The sequence below is a fragment of the Gavialis gangeticus genome, unplaced genomic scaffold (assembly GCF_001723915.1).
Source record: "Gavialis gangeticus isolate Ggan-Ray unplaced genomic scaffold, GavGan_comp1, whole genome shotgun sequence".
Lineage (NCBI taxonomy): Eukaryota > Metazoa > Chordata > Crocodylia > Gavialidae > Gavialis > Gavialis gangeticus.
Genome location: NW_017728996.1, coordinates 51168540 through 51196404, shown reverse-complemented (window position 1 = coordinate 51196404; position 27865 = coordinate 51168540). Strand labels below are relative to the sequence as shown.

At 44.3% G+C, this 27865-nt stretch overlaps 1 protein-coding gene across 3 annotated transcripts in view; it reads left to right on the top strand.

Annotated features, from left to right (window-relative positions):
* The window catches only part of BBS4 (Bardet-Biedl syndrome 4), an 87710-nt gene that overhangs the window by 46623 nt on the left and 13222 nt on the right, over nt 1–27865 (top strand). For 2 of the 3 annotated variants that reach the window (XM_019504489.1, XM_019504488.1), the window contains exons 3-13: nt 1099–1178; nt 8748–8811; nt 10486–10597; nt 11473–11545; nt 12583–12636; nt 15332–15459; nt 18328–18382; nt 22313–22381; nt 24352–24504; nt 24640–24811; nt 25812–25881. In XM_019504489.1, the coding sequence (XP_019360034.1) occupies nt 1099–1178; nt 8748–8811; nt 10486–10597; nt 11473–11545; nt 12583–12636; nt 15332–15459; nt 18328–18382; nt 22313–22381; nt 24352–24504; nt 24640–24811; nt 25812–25881 (1030 nt within the window). The remainder of the gene's footprint in view (nt 1–1098; nt 1179–8747; nt 8812–10485; nt 10598–11472; nt 11546–12582; nt 12637–15331; nt 15460–18327; nt 18383–22312; nt 22382–24351; nt 24505–24639; nt 24812–25811; nt 25882–27865) is intronic. The other variant, XM_019504490.1, reaches the window with a different exon arrangement.

Below are 27865 nucleotides of genomic sequence, written 5' to 3'. Positions count from 1 at the left end.
GCCTTGCTTTGCTTCTGTGCTTCTGTCATAATATTGACTTGCAAACATATAGCATTTTTGCCAGTTGCTATGGTTACTTCTGGGCTACCAGCATCTGAGCTGCAGAAATGAGTAACCAAGCAATACATTTCAAGTCCTAATGAAATGCACAGCAGTGTGTTAAACTTTTAAACCCAACATGAATATTACCAAGCAACATCCATTCGTGATTTACCATAATTGCTGCTGCAGGCTCCTTACAGTTGGTGTACGGGAGTATATGTCTCTTCATCTATCACTACATCCAATAGACATTATCAGCCGCTGGCTTCACTGTATCCCACACCTGTGATGGTTCAGAGAACTAAATTTAGTCTCTCTAAATTATTTGTATTTTCCTGTGTATCCAGAATGGCAATGTCTCTCTGTGTTTATTATCCATTTCTGTTTTCCCCCAGCCCTAGTGGCTTACCTGCTGTGTTGCACTTTTAAAGCGTGAGCTGAACTTGTTCCTTAAGATGTTTCTGCATATGTGGAAGCCTAAGCCCCATCAAACCAGCATTAACCTTCAGTTAAAACATATGAGCAGGTAAATGTGATGGCACTGCCCGCAGCAAGTCTGAATTGGTATTCTGTTTTCTGCTAAGGAGGCGTAGTTAGTCTCTACGCTGAACAGAGTATTGCAGGGTTGGCCAAGTGGCAGCGTGTGTGTGCGGTATGTGGCAGACCAGGGAGGGAGCAGGAAACACAGCAACAGGTAGGGTAGAGAGCAGAAAGCAGAGCTGCAGATTGGGCAGGAAAATAATTCAATGCATCACGTGGGTGAAGGTACAGGGCTTACTTTGTAGCATGGCTGCCAAGAAGGTTGGCCCCCGTGGTGTATTCCATCCATCAGTTCTGAACTCCTTCTCATCTTGTGATGTAGTTTTTGACATGTAAGGCCAAACTCCAGGCTTTGGGTAAAAAAAATAATAGTACTTGCTAGTGCAGTTCTAGTTTGATTGCACAGCACACAGAGGCTTCCTTTTTCATTTGGGAATTTCCATGGCCTTATACAGAAAAGCTCCTGCTGTATCGTTTCTGATGGTTGTCTGTGTTCTGCCGATGTTTTTAATCCAGTGCCAGAGCTGCCAATCTTGGAAAGAAGGAACTGGCTGATCCACCTGCACTATGTCCGCAAAGACTATGACGCATGTAAGGTAAGAGCTATCTTGAAGGAATGGCAATAAGGAGTGTTGTACCAGTTTCATTGCTTAGTTCCTAAGCCTGATCTGCATTCTCTATTAGAGTTTAAACTTCCTCTTGCAAACACACCAGGCTCAAATCTTCTGCCAGTGTTAATCGGTGTAACTCTCTGTCCTTCACTGGAACAATGATAATTTAAACTAGCTGAGGTGTGGCCTACAGGGGTTAGTATTACTAAAGCCTAAGGGGGATAATGGTAGTTTCCATGTTAGTGTCTTAGGGAGAAAGTAGTATGTGTCCTAATCACATTCTTTTGTGATTTCCCCTGGGAGCCTGAACACAGAGACCATAAGCAAAGCAAATGTGAAAAATGCTTTCCTCAACAACATTTACACCTTTATGTTTACAAATCTCTACAGTGTCAGGGGTTTCAGTGGGCTTTACTTATTGTCTGTCTTGAAAAATTCAAACGTCAGAGCAAATACAGACCTCCATTGTTTTTGGTGACAAACAGGGTCTTCCCACTAGACAACAGCATAGTCTCCTCATGATGTTTTAGAGACAGCACGAAAATAGTTCTGTAGAGCAAAACACTCCCACAAGAGAGTACGAGGAAAGGTCCTGGCTTTGTGTGATTGAAATTCATTCCTTTTGCCCATGATACATTGCACCTTTTGATTTCTCTTGGGTTCAGTGAATAGCTTGAGCCTGTTCATTGATGTAGAACTGTAATGGTAAGTGGACATAGAGTATAGCAAGTCATTTAAACAGTATGTTCTCTAGACAAGATTAACGCAATCTATTAAAGGTGACTTGGAGAGGGACAAGGGGAGGGAAATTGGAGTAGCCTGTATGTTTCTATGATGTATAATGAAGAACTGAAAAGATTGTTTTGTTGCTAGTCCTGTTGGTTCGTTTGGGTTGGTGTTTTTTTTTATATCAAGGAATATCCGGTCTTGTCTCCTCTGTCTTGGTTGGATAATTTCTTGGATGACCAATAAACATGGACCAGGAGTTCACTTGAGGGATCTGGGGTATTAAATCCTTGACAGAAACCTTTTCTCTCGAAGTTAAATGAATGTAATAAACAAATAAAGTATTGAAGACAAATCTCTTCCTCATCTATTTATTCTGCTTGCATTTCTTTAGCTGCTTCTTATTAATTTATCAGTGCTCTAGTCTGACATGGAATGCCATGAGGCAGAAAAGAAATGAACTTCAAATATGAGAAACAAATAGGACAGTAACTTTATAAAGGCCTGAAGGAAAGAGGAATCGTTTTGGTCTTTATTGGTCATCATAAAGAGCTAGAAAAGGAGGACAAACCTAGGGAACCTAGGTGATTTTCTTTTCCTTGGCAAGTTAGCATTGAAAAGGTAGCTCATAAACTGGTCTGTGAAGCTCCAGTGATCTTCAGAGCTTACAAAATAAAATATTTTTAGAATTAAATTAGGAGGGTTGAACCATACCCTGTGCATACACACACGTGTGCATGCGCACACAGTGATCTGTAGAATCAAGTATTTGAAGACCTAGGCCCAGATCCTATTTTGCCTGTAAGGTGATTAAGATTTAGATGCTGCTCACCTTAAACCTATGCATCAAGGCGTGGGAGAGTGATTCTCCTCCATCTCCTATTCTTGGGCAGGCTTAAGGGCAATCTAGCGTTCTTCCATCACATCAGGATCCATCTCAGTCCTGCTCATCAGGAGGAGAGGTGCCTTGGGGTTCTCTCTCACATAAGGTTGTATACCGGGCTTTTTTTTTTCTTTAACCAATGTCTGTCTACTGCAGAATGCATTAAACAGTCCAGGGAATGAGCAAGAGATAGTGGAACTCTTATTTTAATGGTTAAGGCGCTCATGGTTGCCACAGAGGGCATCCTGGATTGTTTCTTGCTACCAGACCTGTTTTCCCCCTTTCACATCTAATGATCATTGGGTAGGATGGATAGCTAGCTCTTGGAGCAGAGAACAGGGGGCAGATCACTGTACTTTCTCTCTGAGATGACTGCCTTCCTCATGGGCTGACAGGGTCACACTCCCTGTTTCTCACTCAACAGAGCTCCTTGCATTCATTTCCACCTAATGGTCCAGCTTCAACAGGAGGGGTGGGAGATGGTCTCCACTTTGGCTAACTAGCAAGTATGGTGGTTTGGGCATTGTCCTGAGAAAGACACATGGGTTCATATCCCTTCAGGGTGATGTAGGCCTACAACCCAAACCTCCCCCTTCCTGGGTTAATGCTATAACCATGAGACTGTTGCATAAAAGGTGGTCACCATCACACTGCTCCCGCTCTCGCCTTCATATCAGCATCCAGCAGTTGCCCTGTGCGTGACATATTTTTTCAGAGAAGGGATCTGGGGACTTGCAGGGAATGTATGCATATTCCAGGAAGAACAAGATCCCAACAGAGCAGAAGTGCAAAGAGATGCCTGGGTGGCCATACTGGAATACCTCAGAGCAGGGAGCCAGGTCTAGTTGCACAGAGGACTTCACAGGCTAACGTGGAAGAATCTAAGCATCTTAGTAGAGTTTTGGCAGTTGTACAGGCTAAATATGATCACGTTTAGTGACTTAGGTGTTTGAAATCTGCCTAAGTGCCACATAGGTGCCCTAGAGGTGGAATAGGATTTGGGATCTTAAAGAGTTAGAACAGGGGTGGGTGAAATATGGCCTGTGGGCCAGATCTGGCCCACCAGGTTATTCCTCCCAACCTGCAGGGCCCCTCCATAAGCCCCGTCTCTGCAGCTCTGATTGTTAAGCAACCACCCCACCCCAGCCTAGCCTGACCCACCCTACCCCGAGCCAGGGGATACTAGACACAAGAAGCCTCTGCTTGACAGAGGCTTTTCCTGGCCACCCTGGGGCTGTTTCTACTCTCCCTGCCTATGAGCCTGAAAAGGCAGATGAAGGCCTCACCAGGCTGGGGCCAGGGACTCCTGTTGGGGGAAAGGGAGCTGGAAGTGCAGGGAGCCGTGCACTTTGGGGCCAGGCTGGGCTGGCCTTGCACGTTGCAGGAGTGCTGTGGGTTCTGAGCACCCACTATTTTTTTTCAGTGGGTGCTTGAATCCCAGAACACCCACAGAGTTGGCACCTGTGGCTACAGGACTTAAAGAGTTAGTTAAATTTACCCTCTCTGGCACTAAGAAGCTAATACAGTGGGGGATATGAAAATATTGCACTTTCCATAATCAAAGAGTGGTATTTAGAAATAGCTGAGAGAGCTGTTTATGAACATCTACTACTAATTGAATGTGTAATGCCAATTAAGATGTATGGAATGAATATGTTTGATTGACAGATCCAGATTTAAAGGGAAGAGAGGCCCAGAGTTTCTTTTAATTTCTTCTCTTTCCTCATCTTTGGTTTTCTTTCCTCTCAGATATTCAAATGAACCTCTTCTGTACATCCAAGCTAAAGTGAGAGTGTCCTCATTTAGGCTCCTTCAATCATTTCATAAAGACTCTTTGCAATAAAGGCTCCCCTACACCCATAAGCCTATGAACGCTCATTTGTTTTATGAGCTAAGTTTTTGGCTTATTTCCTGCCTTGTTTCCAATCTTCTCTTTCTCTTTCTCTCTCTTTCTCTTAGGCAGGGGCTGCTGGTGCTGTATATATCCTTTGCAAAAGTATCAGAGTGGCACCAGTTAACTTCTAGATCGGAAAAAGACATTCCCTCCTAACCTCCTCCTAGTTCCTCACCTCACCCATTCCAGCCTTCTCCCCTCTTCAAAAACCAATTTGTGGCTGAGGGAGAAACCTCAGAGCCCTATTTCATTGATAATGAGTACAGCCAGTTCTTAGTCATAACCCCTGCCCTTCCAAAGACCACTCTGTCCAGTCTAGCTTTGGTAATTCTTCATTCTGACCCATGAGCAGAATATAGTAGATTATAGCAGCTGCAGATCATTTGGCAATTATTGTACATTTCTGCCCTCATCCCAGCCCTGCCATATGTAGCCAAATAAGGGTTTGACACTTTTTTTTATCAACTCCTTCCTCTCCTCTCTCCAACAAGTGTTATTTGTTCATTCTACTTTCACTGACTGTGTTGCAGCTGTCCCAGTTTCATTTATTTCTTCACAAAGAGCCTGGAGTAGAGGCCTTTATCGGCACAGGAGGTTTTGAAAGGTTCCTTGTGGTGTTTTTCTTGAAGAGTATCTAATTTTCTTTGGTCATGAGAATGAAGAGGGAAACACTGCAATACTGTGCTTGGATTTTACTGTTACTTTCTAGTTTGGATTAATTTTCTGCCCTCCCTCTCTACCACCCCTACCTTCTAAGCCCAGGAATTCTGCTGTGCAGTTGCACGTACTTTTCTTATCTTGAATGCCCTTCCTCCTTTGCTGCAAAAGAGTGATCAGAAATATAACTTTAAAAAATATATAGCCATATACTTTGCCTCTAGTTGCTTAGGGCTAGTCTTTTAACTGCAAAGGTACTGTGTAATGGAGCTGGAGAACTACAATCTGCAAAGAAGAACGGTGTTAATAAGAGAATTTGAGTACGGGCTGTTGCTACAACCACAGTTAAAATGCTGGAAGTTTACAATATAACACAGAACAGGAGTTTAGCTCCAATAATTCAATATGGCCTATATATGAATATTTATTTTAAAAGTCATTTTGCAGGGCTTGGATTGCATGAATGTTGCTGTTTTACCATATGTGAAAGTCACTTAATGATACTTTTTCTGGTTTCATAAGCAAAACAGCAGTAGCAAAGGCAGTACAATAAGGCAGTTTATTGAATCCAAATGAAATCTAAGACAGTAGAACCCTGTTTTACGCGTATTCGATTTACCCGAGTCTTGCGTTTACGTGATGTAATATTAGCACCTAAGCAGAAAAATATGCCCCGAGGTGCTCGTCATTTGCATATATACATAAGATATGCAGACTGAGTCAAGTGGAGTTATGTTCAGCATGGGTTCCCAAGCAGGATTCTGGATTCAGGATTCAGCCTCAGTGTCACCATTATGTTCAAGATGGGTGCTTCTAATACTGATACTACAAGTGCTTTCACCTCTACAAGGAAAAGAAAAGCTATAACTTTGGAAGAAAAATTTGAAGTTGTGAAGAGATACAAGAGAGGTGAGAACACAAAGGAAATTAGGTGTGCTACAGGGCTCAGTGAGTCAACTCTCCGTACAATTAGGGACAATGCGGGGAACTGTAAGAGTGCTACACGTTTATCTACAGCCCATGTTTCATTAACAAGGTCAGCCATCATGGAGAAAATGGAACGCATGTTGACAACAAGGACTGAGTACCAGAATCAAGAACATGTGCCGCTTTCGACCCAGGTGATTCAAGCAAAGGCATGCAGCATTTATGAAGTGTTAAAGTGTGATGATCCTGAAGCCAAGCCATTTAATGCAAGTGCCCCAGATGGTTCGATAGATTTAAAGCATGCCATGGATTTCATAATCTCAAACTGACGGGCGAAGCAGCAGCTACTGATGAAAGTGCTGCAGATAAATTTCCTTCAATCCTACAGGCTGCCATTGAGGAAGGAAGCTATGATCCGAGGCACGTTTTCAACTTGGACAAAACCAGTCTCTTCTGGAAATGTATGCTGAGTCACACGTTTATCTCAGTCGAGGAGAGAACAGCCCCAGGGTTCAAGGCCACAAAGGAACATTGCACACTGCTGCTCGGAGCAAGCGCAGCTGGCAACTTCAAGCTCAAACCATTGATGGTTTACCATGCTGAAAACCCTCAGGCACTTAAGGGTTATGCAAAGGGGCACCTGCCTATTTATTGGAGAGCCAACTGGAAAGGATGGGTTCCTGGATCATTGTTTGAAGATTATTTTTCCAGTCTGCTGCATTTGGAATTGAGGGCTTATTATGATGGGCAAAATCTGCCTTTCAAAGTTCTACTGCTTCTTGATAATGCTCCAGGACACCCCCCAAGCCTTGGCGACCTCAGTGAGAACTTTAAGGTGCTGTTCTTGCCACCAAACATGTTGCTCATCCAGCCCATGGATCAGGGTGTTAATTGAGCTTTCAAGAGCTGTTACCTACGGAGGACCTTCAAGAAGCTTATCAATGAGACAAAGTTAAAAGAAAAGGCAAACGTCAAAGAATTTTGTAAGGCATTTAACATCAAGATGGCTATAAACGTCATCGGAGATGCCTGAAATGATATTACGCAGCAGTGCCTTAATGGTGTCTGGAAAAGCATCGGGCCTGCTGTTGTGAATGATTTCCGAGGCTTTGCTGCTGACGAATTTATCAGTGATGCAAGGCACGAGATCGTTGAGATGGCTAAGAGTGTGGGCGTTGAGCAGATCGACGAGGAAAACAGGGCTGAGCTGCTCGTTTCCCATAGGGAGGAACTCTCAAACGAGGATCTTCTTGGGCTGAATAGGAAGCGCCATGAAGAGAAAGAGCCCATGGAAGAAAATGAAATGAAAGGCCCTCCCCCCGAGTTCTCATGATGAAAGGCATGGCTGATGCGTTCAAACTTTTGGATGGTTACCTAGCCTTCTTTGATGAAAACAACCTCAATTGTGAAAGAAGTGCTCAGGTTGCCAGGCTGATGAAGGAAGCCAATGCCTGCTACACAGAGCTTTTACAGGGAGAAGCGGTGCTGCTTGGTGCAGTCTTCCTTGGACAAGATCTTCAGGAAGCGGGACAGCACTATCTCGACTCAATCGACTCAGCCCTCCACTTCTGGAAGAGAGCCAGCCACTTCTGGGGGAGAGATATCACCACCGTCTTTTGATGTGTTCAACCTGGATGAAGACTCGGTTCCCCATTGATGGATGCATTGAAGATTGTTGCATGTCCATTTTGTATTCTTTTACTTATAATGTAAATGAATAAATATGTTTACAATACATTTTTGTAACATAATAAATAAAGTATTGGTTGAAAAAGGTTGTATTTGGTGCCTTTGGTGTCATAAATGTGAGTTCCAAGGAACGCAACCCCTCACTTTTCTATTATTTCCTACGGGAAAATTCACCTCAAGTTGCACAAATTCATGATAAGCGAGGTTTCTCAGGAATGCAATATATCTGTAAGTCAGGGTTCTACTGTAATTAAGATAATGGGCCTTGTGTAAGAAGCATTGGTGAAGCATAGTGTAGTTGAACGTAGTACATGGAAAACATGCTTTCCAACTGGGTTAAGGGAGTTATTTGGTCCATCTGAAATAAACATCACTTTAAATTTACAGTTTACTGAACTGTTAATATATGAAGAGATGTTATCGTTTACCTAAGAATATAAGTGCCATACTGGGTCACACCAGTGGTCTACTGAGCCCAGTATTTTGTCTCTGATACTGGCAGAAATGGATGCTATAGATTCAGTACCCTTCCCAGCATCCATCATTTATTGGGTTTGAGATGCCAGAGAAAACATCTCCAACCATTCTGTTCAATAGCCGTTTATAGACCTAGCATTCATGACTTTATCCAGTCCTCTTTTGGCTGGCTATGTTTACACGAAAGCTACAGTATTTTATTATTAGATCCCTTATGTCAGAGTATAACGGTCCACTGTCCCAGAGGCTCTTTGGTGACAGGACTGCCTTTTGGCATAATGTTATCCCTTCACTATTTCAGATGATTATCAAAGAACAACTCCAGGAGAGTCATGGAATGTGTGAATATGCAGTCTACGTTCAAGGTATGCCAGATGAAGACTATGAAAAGAATCTGTTTGTCACCCTGAAATATGCTGCTGTCTTAAAATGCATTTGCTAGTGAAAAAAAAATTCACAAATACAATTCCATATGTGATCTCTAGCAGAGCTCATAAAACCGTGCTCGAGTACATAGGCTTGCGATAACTTCTGACATTTTTCTACTTGCTGGGTTTAATTTTGAAACTCAGGATTATCAGTTTAGTGAACAGATTAAGGGTCTTTTTTTACCTCCTTGAGTATGAGGATTTTTTGGAGACGTGATATCTTCATATCGTCTTGAAAGTAATGATGCATACCCCTTTTTATAATTGGCCCTGTGCATTTCACTGCATCTTCTGAAATGTGTTAAGAATGTTTGCCTCTGTTAGTTGTGTGCTTCTAGGTAACCAATTAGGTCACAGTTTCTTTTAAGGACACCTTAATGTTAAAGGGTGTATGGCATCTGTCTGCACACAGTGGCTGCTGTGTTTGTTTGTACAATCCATCCATTACCAGTGCCTATTCATTGCTGTGGAATGGCGTGAAAATGAAAGTCATTATATAAAACTGATACCCCCAAAATGCAGTTAACATGACATTTGTGCTGCAAGCTCACTGTTCACTCTGCCGTTTTGTTTAGAGACTGTCTGTATTGCTGCTTGGGGCGGCTCACAGGTCTGTGCTTTAGCCCAAGCTCCACTGACTTCCCACATTACAAACCCCCAGAAATGGTCCAGCTTGTCTCAGGAGCTGTCCTGAGCGTCAGGCCCCAAAGCTGATCTTCCTTCTAGCATGGTTTCGCCTGCCTTGTTCTGAGCAGACTATATCACACTCTGCCACTGCCCTACACTACTCTCTCTACTGACTGTAATTAAAGCAAAGCACAGAAGGACAGGCAGTTCCTAGAAAGGCTCTATTTGAATTCATTCCCTTCTAAGAGTCTGTCCGCCCAGTACTTTTTCTCCATCTGTTTCCCACATCCCATTGCAGCAAGATAATATGACAGGGAGGAGCTTGAGGGGGGTGTCTGTGATTCACTTTAGAGAGAGGTGTAGACATACCCTTGTCAGTCCTGTAATGTTGGAGCATAAGGTTCTCTGAGCAGGGACTGTCTAGTACTCTATATTTGTAATGTACTTTATGCAAGAGGGCCCCATTCTTGGTTGATCTTGGAGTGCTGCCCTAATAAATTACAGCTATTATAATTAATACCGTTAACATGCAGCTCCTGAGCATGTTGTAGTCTGTGTTATGCAAAAGAGGAAGGGTGCAAGATTATTTTTTCCTGCAGAACTAGATCCTAAAATCTGAGAGTCCATGTGATAGGTTGCAGAATGCAGGGATGGGGGAGAGCTGAATTTCATCATCCAGCATCAGTGTTTGTAGTTAAACTGTAGTACACAGCAGAGGGAAAAGGAATCAAGGCTTTCTGTTACTGAAGAAAGGTTCAGGCTACTACTTGGGGCTTGCTTTCTTCTAAAGTAGCCTTCAAACAACCAAAAAATCCTGTATGCACCTCAGTTTAGTCCAAGTATGAATTTCTGGCTACACTGCTGCAATAGAGGGAAAAACAGACTTCATATTATTTCAATCTATTCATGCTTGCTTTACAGTGCAGGCCAGGGATGCAGCTTTCTCCTTCATGGAGTACTAAACTAACATATGTTGCTTTGCAGCTTTGATATTTCGCCTGGAAGGGAAAATCCAGGAATCTCTAGAACTCTTCCAGACGTGTTCCATTCTGAATCCTCAAAGTGCTGACAACCTCAAGCAGGTGGCACGATCACTGTGAGTGTCATTTACTTACTAAACTGGAAGTGCCATCCAGGACATTGCAGGCTTTGTGTATCTTCCAGATGCAAAGTTGATACCATTTAAATCCCAAGTATGCTTCCTTCCTATTACCACTTGAGTTGGTTTTCCTGGGCAAGCACTTCTCATTAAATCAGTATCTCTGGCACAGTGCATCTGTCTAGTCATCGCCATTGATGCACTTGTATCATTTTTTCGTCTTGATATTTTGAATGCTAAAGACAGAATGTTAAGTCCAGAGCTGTGAAGTCTAGCTTGCACTGTGCAGAGCTTTGTCTGGGGGTAGGTGGCAGGTTCAACTTTGGTTACTTGTCTCTCTCCCTGGGTCAAACACAGCACTGAAGAAGCAGTATATCTGTATTCTTGGAATGGAGTGCCTTGTGTCTCTCAATGCAACCCTTCTGAGTAGCTAGGGAACAGTGCTAATACACTGCCTATGTCTATACCACCTTCCTAGTGCTGCCAGAGATGTCCACTTTTGAGTGCACCCTACCCACTTGCTGCCACCTGCATGTGCCACACCTGGAAATGTGACCAGGAAGCTATTTTCACAACACCCCCATGTCCACAGCTAAGCATGCTGGACACAGAAAGCTCGAGATTTCTTGGTTTGGTCCATGCAGTTGCAAGTAAGTGGATGGGGTTTGCTTGAGAGTAGTGCCCCAGTCACACCAGAGATACAGTATGGACATTTCCTTAGATTTTAAATTTCTTGGGACAAATCTGTCATGTTAGGCTATAAAGTAGCTTACAGACATGTGAAGCTGAATAAATGTAACTTTTCCTTGGCATGTATGTTGGAGGGAATATGTTCAGGGCAAAGCAAACTAAAAGTTGATTTATTTTCATAGGTTTCTTTTGGGGAAACACAAAGCAGCCATTGAAGTGTACAATGAAGCAGCTAAACTGAATGAAAAGGACTGGGTAAGTCTAGGGCCTTTTTCACATAGTTTATAGGAGTCTTGGGCACAAACCTAGACTCAAACAATGTGTGTGCGCTCTGCAGGGTATCAGACTTTAAATTAAACCCAGCTTAGCCTTATAGTACATAATGAGCTGAATTGCTTCAAGGATAAACAAGTGAATTGACTGCCCAGGCTAGAAACCCTCCAGTACCACTGATCCCTTTGGTATCCAACTAGGGCAAAACAGCATCTAAAAAAGGTTACCCCCAAAACAAGCGACAGGGATTGCACTGAGTATTTTCCATCTTGGCAAAAATCAGGCCTTCACAAAGAAGAAAGGAGAGATTCAAATGACTACGATAAAGGGCAATGACTGTAAAAGATGGAGAGAGATGAAGAAAGAGTGAGGATATGTTGTACAGTGTCTTGTGAACAGCATTCTGTATGCAAATGCATACCTACAGAAGAAGTGGTGTGTTGCTGGCATAGGCTTCCTGTAAATGGTTTCATGAAGCAAGCTATGGCTAATCTGCCAGTTTAAAGTGTAGTGGGCCTGATTCCCTGCTCCCATCAACTTCAGCTAGGATTTTGGGAACTCATTACTTCTCAAAATCAGGCTCAGTACGTGGGTATATTTGGCACCACTCTCTTCTTCATCCCACTCCATGCTAAACAAAGAAGCAACCTTCTAGCAGATGGATCTCCTTTTCATCCAAGTTCCCCTTAATCAAGCAAACTTTCTGAGGCATGTGTTAGGCATAGTGTTAACCCTTTATTTACTGCATGTTTGGCAGGCTTGAAACAGGTCTTTTGTCCTTGTTTTTCTTGTGCTTTCATCTCTTTTGGGCTGTGCTGTTTACTTTAGGATACAGTTTAAATTCAGATTCTTAAAATGACTGAAGTGTATTGATTTCTTTGAACTACAAAGCAAAAAAAGGACTTTACCTGATACAGGGAGGTTCCATTCCAACCAAAGACAACTGCTGCTCATCATCTTTCTGCTTGTCCAGCACACAGTTCAACCTTGTGCAACTTTTTCCTTTTTATTCTCATTAGGAGATCAGCCACAATCTGGGTGTGTGCTACATGTACCTGAAGCATTTCAACAAGGTAATTAAGGTGCTTGCCCAAACAGAGACTGGGGCATTGGCTGAGAGTAACTGTTCACAAGCTAGTTTGAACTCTTGTCTAACAACCCAGTGTACTTTACAAATCATTCATCAGTAGAAAATCACTCATTAAAAGATATATTGCCAGCAAAGGGGGTATAGAGTGAGGCTTGGAGTTGCCCAGTGGCTCATGATAGAAGTCTCCAAGACCCTACATAGACTAGAGTTCATAGCCCTTTTTTAATTCAAGAAGGCCAGTTAACTTGGTTTAACAAACAGGACTGTAAATGTAAATGCAGCAATCCCTGTCTCAGGCATCAGTGATTTAGTCTGAAGCATAGAATAAACATACATTTATTGGCACACAAGTTTGCTGGGTGTCTCTGTTTGCATTTACAATATTGTGAATTAATGTGAACAAGTTGGCACTCAGTGACTCAACACAAGTCAAAAGGCCTGCTTTTAGAAGCTTTCTCACCCTTATTAGAGGACCATGCAGGGTCTGACTAGGCAGCTAACAAACCACACTCTAAACCCAAGAAGGTGCTTTTGTATTCCAGGCCTTTATAGAAGGAAATGCAGATACATTTCTAGTTTTAATGAGGCAATTATAACCCTTAGACGGTAGCTATTGCTTTGTTGTCTTCCTGAAGCAAAGAAGATATGAATGGTCCAAGTGCCAAATCCTGGCCACCGCATTTAGCCTATGTCTTGGGGGAATTTCTCAAGTGCTGAGTGGGTTGGTTCACCACACAGGGCAGGAGGCAGGATTTGGAAATCTCATGTAGGAGGCAGCAAGGAGCCATAAGTCCTCTCCATTACTGAGCAGACAAGATTGAGTGCAGAGTCACTATATGAAAGTTCACTGCTCCCTCTCCTCACACCATGCAAGGGGCTCACTGGGTGCAGAAACCACCCCCATGCTGTGTCTGGAGCAGCTCAGCTACTGTGAGGGGCAGGGATTGTGGATATGTAGGCAGAGCTTTTGATGCTTAGCAAGTAATAAAGAACACCTTAGAAATATGAAATTGGATTTGCTAACCTAACACCTGAGCATCCCATTTCCTGCTATTCGTTCAGGGCATAGACATACAATCAACTTATCTCTGGGAACAAGGGGTGGGACAGTTATAGCTATTCTGTAGTAACTACCTATATATTGCTTTTACCCTAAGGTAAGTGAAAACGAAATTGCTGTAAAATATACCTCTTTCACTAAGGACTTAAGGTACTGTGCTTTAGCTGTCATTTATCTTGGGGTAAAGTCAGGCACAGGGGCAGTTAACATTGATCACTTGACGTACAGTAAAGCTCCAACCCCTTTCACCCCACAGTAAATTGCTCATATGTCTAGATTACCCTTAGGTTTTACTGCCTGTTTGCTCATGATGAGAGCTGAGCTGCTTCTGTTGATTCTATGAGAAATACTTTTTAGCAGGAAAACAACAGCTTTCTAAAGGACTGATTGGCTCCCAGTTTGATACTCCAGCTCTCTACTACTAAACATGTAAGAATTTCCTTACAAATAAGTCCCCTGGGGAGAGAAAGTACTGTCTGTCCTTAATATGAGACCTCTAGTCCTCTTAAAACTCACTGTTTTATTAATTAATCTGAGCACCACACCAACAAAACTTCTGGCCTTTAGAGCTGAGAGGTCTCTGCAGGTGTTAAGGTCAGTATCTCTGCTCATTTGCATTTAGGACAGAGGCTCTTAGTCTGCTTCTGTGAAGCTTTTGCATCTGCCCATTTCCCTGTTAGGGGTGTTATGATAAAGTAAGAATAAAATGCTTAGGAGAGAGGTTCATCTCCATTCTTGATAAAGATCCTGTATTCATACCAGGGCTGAGGGAAAATATGTACCTGAAACAGCCTTTGTAAAGAGGATCTTAAATTTGAGACCAACTAATGTCTTAAGTGTCCCATTAGTCTGAGAGAGGTATTGGCAGCCTCTGGGGAGTGCATGCTTCTTGTCCGCCATCACATAGACGCATAAAATATAATGAAACCCAGGGAGACCACTTGTTTTTTAACATTCACTGGTAATGAATATCCAGCACTGCATAATTCGTTTTCCATTTTCTTGCCTTGTCAGCATCTCTTACTTTAATGTGTCATACGCTAGAAAACTGCAAATGTTCATTGCCTTCCTGCTGGCTCAGCATAGAGAAGGAAGAGGAAGATGTAAGAGTAACCCCAGTTTGGAAGTGTTTCCCTTTGGAGGGGATTTATGTGTCCATGACTGGAGCTGATTCATTCTCTCAACATTTACATGGAAATCCTGGCTCCTCCGTGGGCTGAGCATTTTGGAGAGAAATGAGCTGGAAATGCATACATTAAACTAACTAACTTAACGGCCCCCAAGTGATCTCATTCTGTACAGGAACAGACTAGCCTCTATTTCTCTTCCTTGATGGATCAGTTTGTTTTGCTTTAGTTTAAAGTTTTCTGCTTTGCATTCCTCCCTCCCTAAAAAATACATGACGCCTGGTGCAGAACATATTTCCAGAATTGCCCCATAAGCTAAGCCTTTGTAATAAGATCAAGGCAGGTCATGCAATGTGATCCCCTTTCCCTGAGGTGCTAGCCACATGTGCATTCCTGCTCACAGATGAGGCCTCTTTGGCCATTGCTTCATTCTGAATTCTGCAACCCCACTAATTTTCACTCTCTGTGTTGTACGTGGTGTTTGTATGTAGGCACGAGACCAGCTGAACAAAGCCCTGCAGCTGAACAGACATGATCTGACATACATAATGCTGGGAAAAATTCACCTTCTGGAAGGGGAGACTGACAAAGCCATAGAAGTCTATAAGACAGCAGTGGAGTAAGACTTTTACTCTTCTTTTCCCCTCCTTTCCCCCTTTTTTTCTATGCTGGGAGAAATTTGATTGGTGTCTTGTATATGAATTCAGAACAGAAATGCATGATTAAAAAAACAAGACTTCAGCCAATGCCTCTGTGGGCACTTCTGAGCTAGGCACCATTGCTCTAAGTTACAATACTCCTGTTCCAACCAACAGCATGTCAGGGCAGAGATAACTATTTGAAACCTCTGGCAAAAGAAAGATTAAGAACAAATGAATGGAGATGCCTAGGAGCAAATGTGTTTACACTGCACTTCCCAACTCCTAAGATTCATGTGCAAAAGCTTAAGAACTAGCAATGATTGAGAGCTGCTTGGGACTGTTACAACTCCATTGCTGGCAATACCAGTGCCATCAAATGTAATTTTGGGCCTGTGTTGGCAGGGCTGTGCGAAATTTTGATGGGTGTTTTGTTTTGAAGATGTTTCGACATATTTTGAGCTCGAAAAAGCAAAATCAAAATGAAACAAAAGACTTTGAAACAGCTTTAAAATGAAAGGAGGGCACTCAAAACATTTTGAAAGTTTCAAAACATTTTGAGTTTCGAAGGAAGCCGGGCTTGTTGAACCTAAACAGAAACTAAGGCAAGGGAGGTGGAAGAGCGGGGAAGGACTGCTCTCTGATATTGACATCTAGCTCGTTGTTCGATTCCCCAGCTCTCTGATCATTTCCCCAGCTGAAACTGTAGTGGCAGCTTGATGAAACCCAGCATGCAGATCCAGGGGCCCACGCCTCCCCGGGAAGAGCTGGGGAATCAAACTGGGAGCTGTGGAATCAAACCAGAAGCTGGGGGAATGCTCAGGTCCCTAAAAATTTCCCCAGTTCCCGGTTGCATCCCCCAGGTCTCTGATTGCTTTCCCCAGCTCTTCCCGGGGGGCGCGGGCCCTTGGATCATGTGGGATGACAGCAGGCTGCCACTGCTGGCTGGGACTGGTGCTGGGTGCAGCCTGTGCCAAGTGCCGGGAAGCTTGAGTGTTGCTGCTGGCCCCAGCCGGCAGTGGCAGCCTGCTGTCACCCCACATGCCAATCTGGGGGCCCGCACCCCCTGACAGGGCTGTGGGGCTGTGCCACTCCTCCCAGGGGGTGTGGGCCCCCCGATCTGCATGTGGGATGACAGCAGGCTGCCGCTGCCAGTTGGGGCCAGTGCCGGCATTGGGTTCTTCCTGGAGCTCGGTGCAGGCTGTGCCAGGCAGACTTGGGTGCTGACGCTGACCCCAACTGGCAGCGGCAGCCTGCTGTCATGCCACGTGCAGATCTGGGGGTCTGCACCCCTGGGAAGAGTCCAGCACAGCCCTACAGCCCTCCCAGGGGAAGTGGGCCCGCAGATCTGCGTGCAGGATGACAGCAGGCTGCCACTGCTGGCAAGTAATATGAGTTCTACTTTGAACAGTTTGAGATGAAGTTTCCCAGAAACCCTTGTACCTCTCTCCTTGAAATTTGGCAGGCTTCATGCCCTCAGAAGAGGCTGCTATCCCTGTAATTTTCATCCGAATCAGGCAAGAAATGACAACGTTATGGGCATTTTCATGATTCCCCTTTATGGCCTATGGGCAAAATGTCAAAATGTTTCAAAACAACGAAACAGTTTTGACAAAACAAAATGAAACAGCACTTCAAATTGAAATGATGAAATGAAACACTGTCCCTTCGAAACGGCGAAATGGAAGTTGGAATGATATGGTGCTGTTTCGCACAGCCCTACCTGTTAGGGATTTATATACTATTTCGTGAATGAACATGAGGGCTAAATAGGCTGGTAGAGACAGAGAGGTGCTATGTGAGTTTCTCCCACCTAATCAGTGTCTCTGAATCCTGATCTGCATTGTGTCAAGCCATTCCTGGGCACAGATTGATAGAGAAGTTAAATGAGCCAGTGGACAAATGCTTAAGATAGACAACTGGCAATTATTTCTACTAATTAACAACTGTGCCCACAGCTGGTCTCTGGTAAAGCATACTGTTATTTTTGTTACCCCTTACCCTCTCATTCACCTGTTATTGTCTTGCCTTTTGTAGATGGGAAGCTTTTGGAATATGGACAGTCATTATATTTTTGTACAGCACCTGGCACACCAGGCTTCACCCTGGTTGAAACCGTGTAGGTGTCAGTGCAATATAAGTGTCACATTTCTTGCAACCCTAGCTAGGATTTGAAAACTGATTCTCATATATGAATATCTGCCTTGTTAATGCTTGGTGCTTCTGACCTGCCTTTTCTTTGTTGCTGTGATTTTTCATCAAATTGTGATTTGCCTGAAATACCCTGGGGATGGGGAGGCTTTCAAGGATTTAAAAACCTGGTGTCCATAGATGCAGTTAGATATGAGGGCTTGGGCATCACAAATATATCATTAAAAACATGGCACACTCATTTTAAGTCTTTATTTAGAGCATGTCTTAGTTCTGTTGAGCAGAATAGTGTGCATTGCCCATTAACTACAAAGGTATCTCCTGCATTATATCTAAGGGGCAATGGCCTAGTTGTGAAAGCAGAAGGGGAGTCCCAAGCACTTTCTCCAGTTCTTACACTGACCTATTGTGAGATCTGAAGTCATCTAGTCTTTCACACCTGGGTGTACTCATAGTGAATACTACCTACTTCACAGGGATTCATGAGGATTCATTCACTCTTGTAAAGAATTTTGAAATGTGCATGCGTAACATGTTATTTGAAGGCAACATGGTGGTGGTGATGTTGTTTTGTTCAAGTCAGAATAATAGTTTCACAGATGGTGGTTTATTATTTTTAGTGGCATTTCAGGTGGTCTGTGCTTTACTTTCTATTAGTGCTATCAAGAGACTATAAAACCACGGAATTTGTATTTCAGGTTTTCTCCAGAAAACACGGAGCTCCTTACAACATTGGGGTTGCTGTATTTGCAGGTACTAGTATCTATTAATTACTATGTAGATTTAATTGTATTTAAATGTCCTGATAGTATGTGGAGTTAATCTGTGCATCTCCTTTTAAGTGTGATACGTTTTTCTACAGGCTGCATCAGGCAGGACGGAACTTGCTCTTTTGTGTCTTCTTTATACACTTGGCCATTTAAAATAAAGTGCCTTGATTTCCTGGATCTGAGCCACAGCAGGAATTCTGTTTGGCAGCTGCTCTAATTGTGATACAAATCATCTCAAGTGCAATAAAACATGACTTGTCACTCCCTGGTTTCTCAAGCAGGAGCTTAGCAAGCTACTCACCTAGAAAAAGAGCCATGAAATTGTGAGCTAATGCACCTTAGAAAAAAACAGAATCAATTTAAATATCAAAAGCACATTTATTACTGTGGACTTGGGGTTATACATGAAAAATCATCTTTCCCTGAAAGTGCTATCTCCTTGCAGTATTTGGTACAACCACAGTCTAGAGAACTACAGGACTTTCAGAGCAAAGGTGCACTAGGCTCAGGTCAAAGTGCACCAGCAAAGCCATGGAAGAAGCAGAAGAGGGGAATTAAGGGATAGTGCCTTGACAAGGTTGTGTGACCAGAAACTTGCACACTCACATCCAGATTCACCAGGGGAAGTTAGGCAGCTATTACTTCTTTATGTACCTAAGTTGAACATTTAGGGTGCATCCCCAAGAGCTGGAACATTTGTTTCCCTGGGGACAAACAGCAGCAGCCTGTGCACATGCACTCTGGCACGTGGCCTGTTGCCCCAGGTGGGGTAGGTAGGCGAGACTGGGGCCAGCACCAGGGATGGCCCCAGCAGCCTTACCTGGGGTCCTGGGGACCTCTGGGGGCTGCAGGGCCCCAGCAGCCTTACCTGGGGCCCTGGGGACCTCTGGGGGCTGCAGCCATGCCAATTCAGGAGCAGGGAGCCTGGCCAGCCAGGCTCCAGTTTCAGGCTGCTCATGCTGCTGCCACATGCCCCGCCCATCTTTTTTTTAGTCATGGACTGAAAAATTAACGGCGCAGGGACTGCCTGCATGCATGGCCCATGTGGTGTACGGCACAGCAGATGGGTCTGCAATGCTGCATACCTCATGTGCTCACTGATCTGGACATGCCCTTAGAGCCTTAACTCCTGTTTAACCCTGAAAGTATATATGTTCCCTAGGCATCTCCATTTCTGCAGGTAGACATGCAAAGAACCCCTCAGGCCCTGGCCATGGGAACAGTTTGGGACCCATCTCTCAGACTGGAGCCCAGCTGCATTCACAAACTGTGAGACAGACATACCTGTACTAGTATTGCCTGTAGGATGCAGCTCCATAAACATGTTCAAGTACCTCTAACTCCACACAGTACAGAGCCAGGAGGAAGTGCCACCCTTTTACCTCACAAGCTAGTGATTAATTAGGGCAGTGGTGTCAAACTCATTTGGGCCCGCAGGCCAGGTAAGCAGTGCAGGGCTCCCTGCAAGCAGGAACCAGAGTCAGCTGGGTCCAGACAATGAGCGGCAGCTGCGTTACTTGCTGCAGCTCTAGGAACTACAACAACTACCACCACCACCACCTGCTCCACCCACATATTTTCAGCCCTGCAGGCCAAATGACAGCTCTTAGACCATAACTTTGACATCCCTGGATTAGGGCACTCACCTGAGATGTGAATGACTCAGGTTTGGATCCCTCCTTTATTCAAGAAAGCCCTCTAACCCTTATAGCCTTTAAGCTGTTCTGGGTTGGAAAATTCCTGATCTCTTCTGCTGAAGCTGTTCCATTTTCTATACTTAAACATACATTGGAGGAGAAACCAAAACCCAAGTCTTCCTCATCCCAGATGAGTCCTAGCCACTGAGCTACAGACTTACATTCTCCCTCTCCCTGATGCTTAATGAATGATTATTTCATGCAGAGTGGAACAGCTTCAGTAGAAGAGACTGATAGACCCACTGTAGAATACCCTGTAGCCTAGTGGTTATGGCACTCTCGTGGGATATGGGAAATGTGGGTTTGAATCTCCTCAGGTAAAGGAGGGATTTGAACTGTATTTCCCATATCCCAGCCATTAGGAGATTAAGTGAAAAGATGGGCACCAGCATCATTGCCACCACCTTCTCTTTCTTCTAGCAAGAAAGAAAGGATGGACATGCTTGGGTAAAAGGAGCTTTTGGCTGTAAATCCCAAAAGGAGACAACTTTTCTCCAGTCCATAGAGAAGTGCCTGGGGCTGTGAGGGTGGGGGCTGGATCCAGCCACTCTGCTGTCCTCCGTGTTTTCTACTAGCTGAATTAGGCAGCTTCCTACTCATCAGTGACTTGGGTAAAAACCAGTTCTGGAGCACTGATTTTTTTTTTCCCCCCACACACTGTATAGGGAGCCTGAATGTCTGACAGAGTTGTAAATACTACTAGGTGGCAGGGCATCTAGGGGCAAGGCTTGACAATGTGAGCCTGTGTCCCCTGGTTAATTGAGCCCCAGCTTTCTACACTTTGACTTCCTTTGTTAACAACTTATTACATCTTTGGACTCCAAAACTAACTTTAAAAACCTTTAAAGACTTTCTCCAGATCTCTTACCAGTCTTAATTGTCTCTGTGGTCTACAAGAGATATGAGACCGATTCTATCAGTAGGTGTCAGTGCATCGGGGAGAGGGAATGGAGTTTGAATAGTATATTTATTCAGATCCAAGATGAGGTCCTGCCCTCCCTGCATTCAACATGGTGTGTATGTGTGTGTGGGGGGGGGGGGGGGGGGGGGGGGGGGGGGGGGGGGGGGGGGGGGGGGGGGGGGGGGGGGGGGGGGGGGGGGGGGGGGGGGGGGGGGGGGGGGAGTCCCTTGTTTTAGATTTGAGAATGGAGGGGGAAGGTTGAAGTTGGGTCCATAGCTGCTGTCCACACCCTGCCTCTGCTTCTCACCACTACCACCCCACCACCTCTGCTTCTTCCTGCCCCCACCCTCCTGCACCCCACCACTACTGCTTACCTTTGTGTCATGGCTCCAGCACCAGCTAGGACTCTACTCCGGCCCAGGGCACAGAGCATGGAGCACATGCTGCCTCTGGCCCCCACCTGGCCATGCCGGAGTAGTGGGGGGCAGGCAGCAGGGGAAGCAAGTGGCAGGGAGCACAGTGTGGGGTGCTCAAGCATGGGGAGGCAGTATGGGGAGGTAGGTATTGGGGTACAAGCATCACTGGGGGTGGCTGGCAGCAGGGCAAGCAAGTGGTAGAAGGGACAAACAGCAAGGGGCGGAGATCAGGCTTTACTGCCTACCATGCTGCTGCTGCTGCTGCTGCTGCTGCGGGGAATGAATTTAAGATAACCGTCCAAAAATTAAATTCTGTACAAGGAAAATTATAACAAATGTGTACATTTTCCATGTCTAGAATCCAATTATTGTGGGATGGGGGGAATCTTCAATTCAGAGTCATCTCAGATTTGGGTAACCATTATAAATTCTTTGACAAAAAACCCCACACTTTGGGCCACATTTTATCTTGTTTACGCAAATGGAATCTCTGGATTAGCTCCATTGAAGCCAGTAGGTAATACATGTGACCATTTCGTGCAGGCCTTGCGTGCTGTTGGGGGGTGGGGGGCTGAATAGCAATCCAGAATGACTTTCTGTACAGCCTGAACCATTGCATAAATGGAGGCGTCTGCCTTTTGGTCTGATTGGTCAGTGTTCGGTTTCATGGCGTTCCCTGTGTTGCTAGGTGAGTAGCAGGGATCCAACTGGTTAGTGATTATGAAGTAAAAACACTGCCTAGAAGGAAAAGAATAAAGGTAACTTTTCTGAATTCCTTGCTTCCGATGATGGTGGAACCAGAATCTCTGTTATCTGGAACTAGTATATTATTTATTAACCCATCTGTGCCTGCATTTGAGTCTTTATTTATTTATATATCTATTTATTTATTTTTGCAGCTTGGGGCTTATCAGAAAGCATTTGAACATCTTGGAAATGCACTTACATATGATCCCAGCAACTATAAGGTACCAATAGGAGTAGAAAAGCGCCTGTTAGGTTACTTTAAGCTAATTCCTATGGAAAAGGTTTCTTGGATATGCTCAGCTCCTGATCATGGGGAGGTGGGAAGGGACCATGCCCCAAAAACTTGTTCCAAAATGCATAGATTCATAGATGTTTGGGTCGGAAGAGACCTTAGCAGATCATTGAGTCCGACCCCCTGCCCTGGGCAGGAAGGAGCGCCAGGGTCAGATGACTCCAGCTAGATGTATGTCTAGCCTCCTCTTAAAGACCCCCAAGATAGGGGAGAGCACCACCTCCCTTGGAAGCCCATTCCAGATTTTGGCAACCCCCACTGTAAAGAAGTTATCCTGATGTCTAACCTAAATCTGCTCTCTGTCAGTTTGTGGCCATTGCTCCTAGTTACCCCAAAGGGTCCCCTGGTGAACAGGGCATCTTCTTTTCTCTGCTGTCTCCCCCTGATAAATTTGTAGGCAGCCACAGGATCACCTCTCAGCCTTCTCTTGCAGAGGCTGAAGAGATCCAGGGCCCTCTATCTCTCCTCGTAGGGCTTTGCCTGCAAGCCCCTAACCATACGAGTTGCCCTTCTCGTATCACAAGAGTTGTGTGTCCTGCTTCTGTGCATTTGTTATACCTCTGCTAAGTTCAGAAGCAAAGCACAAGATGCAAGCAATGTTCTACCATGTTATCCTATCCATACCTTCCTTTGTCTGCACAGCCCAGATGCAAACTTCAGTCTCCGTCCTAGACCCAGTGTGTGTGTGTCAGGGGGGTGGGTGTTGGACTTGGTTAACCAAACATGTGATCTTGATTTTGTTCCTGACTCTGAAGCTGATTCCCTGTTAAGACTCCAACAGGACTCTTCAGTTCTCGGTGACTATTACCTCTTCTGAAAAATGGGGATAATCATAGAATCACAGAGAGAAGTTTGACTGGAATGGACCTCTAGTCTAAAGGTCATTTAATTCAGCCCCTCTGCCTGAGGCAGAATCATCCCTATCCAAATCACTCTATATAAATCCGTTATCCAACCTTTTAGGAAAACCACATAGTCAACCCAGACATAGCACAAGACATAACACCTAATCCACCACAGATAAAACAGGGGGACCACAGTGGCCAAACTCCTGCTTGCAAAGGTTCTTAAAATATGCTTGAGAGACTTCATGCTTCCCTCTTCCTCTCCACCTCCCTCTGCTACAGAGGAAGGCAAAAACTCCCACAGTCCCTATCAGTCTGACCATGGGATACAGTTCCTTCCTGACCCCAGATATGGCAATTAATCTGACTCTGAGCAGAGGGCAGGGAACTATGGGTGGCAAAGCAAAATATAAGAATAAACCAAGTACTGTGATGATGAAAACTTCATTATTCTTCCAGCCTCTGTGTCAGACTGCTGTGAGCTCTTATGAATAATTTGACAAGCATAGTTCAGTTTTAAATTAATTTTGGTGAAATAGCTTTGTTTTTTTGTTCAATCATGTCTATTCAGTGATTTGCAATGTCAGCTGCAGTCAGTAGTGTGAGCTAGCCAGATTTTGCTGGATATGTCTTGGTGCTAAGGAAGGTGTTAATTTCTTCCTACATTGCCTTGGGAATGTTTCTGTTTTAATTTGTCAGGGTAGGGAAGGGAGAAACTACAAGTACACAGACATTTTCAGAAACCAGACTTCTGGAAGCTGCAGCTGTGTTCTGTGCAGTGGACACTATTGGCTAGTCAAAGTCCAGCATTAATGAGCCATGTTGGCCAGAACCAAATGCCCAATCCTCTCCCTTCATGCTCTTGAATTTCCCAGTTGTTCTGTATTATGTGTCTCGCCCTGAAAGCCCTGATCAGAGGACTGCCAAAAGAAAGATGCCCTTTACAGCATTGGACTCAAAATGCTTTTAGTTCAGTGACTTTGTAGCATTTCCTTCCCACTGTGCATGGTGGAAGTGAGTGCCCTCAGCCAAACACTATCATATTTTTTTACAGGCTATCTTGGCAGCAGGCAGTATGATGCAGACCCATGGAGACTTTGACGTAGCCCTTACCAAGTACAGAGTTGTAGCCTGTGCTGTGCCTGAAAGCCCCCCGCTATGGAACAACATTGGAATGTGCTTCTTTGGCAAGAAGAAATATGTGGCAGTAAGTTGCCTTCCTTTCTGTCTGTGGTTTAACTTTATTTGTGGAGGATGAAGAATCCTTTTCATGTGGCAGAAGCTAGAGAATTACCTGGCCTGTTTAAGCCATGTCATTGAACAGTGCCATTCTCTTTTGCAGGCAATCAGTTGCCTGAAGCGTGCTAACTACTTGGCTCCCTTTGATTGGAAGATTCTGTACAACTTGGGGTTGGTCCACCTGACAATGCAGCAGTATGCATCTGCTTTCCACTTCCTAAGTGCTGCCATCAACTTCCAGCCCAAGATGGGGGAGCTCTACATGTTGTTGGCAGGTAAACTTTTTCCGTCTATGTTCCTCATGGACATGCACAGGTCAAGCATATCTTCCTTGGGACATGCAAAGTTTTAATGGGAGACAGCCCAGAGTTGAAGTGTCAGCTCAGCACATCCATGTTTAGGAGCTTTTCACTGCTGGGTGACTTGATGGGTTTGAATTAGATCAGTCATGACCACTCCATCTCATGACCCCCTTGTTCAAGTACAATTTTTGATACAGATGGGTGTCCACCATCACAACCTAAGTCTTTGTATGATAACAGAGGGGCCATGGACACTGAACTGCTTTCCCAGCTTGCCTTTCAAGGAGTCTGTGGCAGTCATGCAGGGAAGCTGAAACTTCTCTGTTCATACAGTGACTTTTGGGGCCAGAGTGTGTGGGTTCCTGCTGTATCTGCAGTCTGGCATTCTTCACCCGCACTGAATCCACTTCTAGAAACAAAACCCCAGATTGCAGCTTCAGTGGCGAACGGTTTGTATGTGTTTGAGAGGCATCTGTCTCATCATCCTTCTCAGTCTGACAGTGTTACTGAGAGATTAAATAAGGATCATCTGTATAGAAACCTAGCCTTTGAGTAGGCAGCTTAGCTATAGAACACTTAAAATCCAAACGCAAACTGGGAACCAATGGTTGCATCCCCAGTTGCTTCCTGAGATACTGCAGTCATCCATGTGGAAGTGATTGTAGTAGCCCTGGACTCTGGATATGAGCAAGACATGCTGCGTCATGGGGACAGAGTATGGTTGTCTGCAGCTGCCTTGACTGGCAGGTTTAATGAGACCTCTTGTAACCCAAGCATATTTACACTATGCTTTCAGTGAGCTAAATGCTTTTAAATTGGCCCCAGAAGAGGTTTCTTTGCTGTATATTGGGGGCTTGAAGGGCAATAGGATAATGTGCTGACGCTGAAAAGTACCCTTTGCAAACAAAAAGGAGAAAAATTGTATACTGTTTTGCAAGAGACCTGAAATGCTTCTTTCTGGTTTTTGGTACAGTTGCTCTGACAAACCTTGAAGATACTGAGAATGCAAAGCGATCCTATGAGCAAGCCGTAGCATTGGACCAGTAAGTCTTAATTGTGCCTGTCTCTGTTGGTTAAACAAGCTGCCTTCCCTCTCATACTTTGGGTCCCTTCTTATACTTTGTTCCTTTGTAAAATCCTTTTGTTCCTTTGTAAAACCTTTGGGACAAGAAAGCATGCTTTCATTATTAGAGCCAAGCAAATAACTTGTGGTATTTCTAAGAAATCAGAGGAAGGTTTTATTTGAAGCAACCCCAAACTGAAATACTTTAGAATTCAGTGGGCTAAAGAGAATGACTAGGTTCCAGTCCCTGCTCCACTGTATTGATGTAGCCAGTTTGAAAGAGCTTCAGCAAGAGAAACTTGGGGAGAACCACCTCCAGAGAGCCAATAGCTGTCAGACTGGGGCTCTCTCTTAGGGAAGCAGAGGTCTGGATACAAGTTCTTACTCTGAATTGGGCAGCACAGGGAACTTGAACTCGTGTCTCTAATATCTGAGAATCTAACCAAGTGGGTTCTTGTGTAGGAGGCGAATGGCAGCAAAGCTGCCTCTTCCACCATTTTGTGAACAATGCCTGCGATTCCCTCTGTGAATTCCCCAGTCCCCAACCTCAAAATTGAACATTTTGTTTTAGAAATGCCAGAATGAGCTGTTCCAGTGTTTCTGGGTTTTACTTTTCTTTTTCCTGTTATATTTTTGGCCAGATCATTCACCAATTTCATTTTGAACCTGTGAGTAGTTTTGGCCTCTCAAAAATGCATTTTTCAGCAAATTTGATGAAAACCTTGCACCCGTGTCTCCTCGCAAATACATCAAGCATCTGCCACAATGGAGTAGTGGTCCTGATTGGGCATTCTGTTAATATGGACAATCAGGCTGTGAAAAGTTATCACAGGAGGTTAACATTTCATCTGCAAAAGCCACAAGGTGGCACTATAAAGCTCCAGTCAAGTTTCAGCTGTCAAGAGCTGGGTGGCAGGAATGAGATGGTTTTCCTTGCTTATGGTCATAGGTATTTTTGAAAGTTGTGTACCCTGTAAAAAGGGACACAAGTTTTTCAGATACAACATAGGATATTTTACTGCTGTTTTCCTCTGCTACGTGAACCCTGTAAGTGTCCCCTTGTTACTCTATAAGTTATCATGGATAGCTGTCACTGCTTGCTTGAACAGAAAAGCTTTTTAAATCAGTTAACCCAACCTAGTTTTAGGAAAGGCAGTTGGAGTCATTTCAGCCAAATTCTTAACTAAGTTCAATTTATATGGGAAGGTGCTGCCTCATTTGCCACTACAGACAATCTCCTTGAAGCAACCAGGCCTGCCAAATCTGTTCCCTGTTGTAGTGTGCAAGGGGAAAAGGTCTCAGGCTGACTCTGGAGCCCACAAATTTGCAGGCAGAAACCTTGCCAACAGAGCATGCTAACAAGAGGTTCGTCTAGAGACAAGGCACACAGAATCCCCCATGTTATATTTACTGAATCCCTTTTCAGGGTGGAAGTGCACATTCACCAATAATATGTCAGAGGTGACTCATAAACACTATACTGCATTGTTACAGCAAGAGAACACACTGCATTTATAAAACAAGCATCCACCAAAGTCATTGCTTGCAAGTCCAGCTGCATTGTCTCTCCTCACTTTCAGAATCCAAGCACTCCGGGCATTTATACATGTACTCTGGGAGTGGGGGTGGGGAGGAGGGGCACCTTAATTAAAGCAGCCCCAAGAGCTGCTTTAATTAAAGTGCTCAGAGCATCTCGTGTATCAGCATCCCTATGCTTAAAAATGGCAGCAGGGGTGCTTTAACTAAAGCTCGTTCAATGAGCTTTAGTTTAAAGTGCCCCTGCCACAATTTTTAAGTGCAGGACGCTGATAAACAAGACTCTGGAGTCTGCTGGAGCGCAGTAATTACCGTGCTCTAGCAGACTTAATTAATCGAGTCTGCTCCAATGTGCTGCAATTATACCACATTGGAGAATCCTCGCTGCTCTTGTATAGGGGCCCTCTATGTTTGGTTGGGGAGGCATA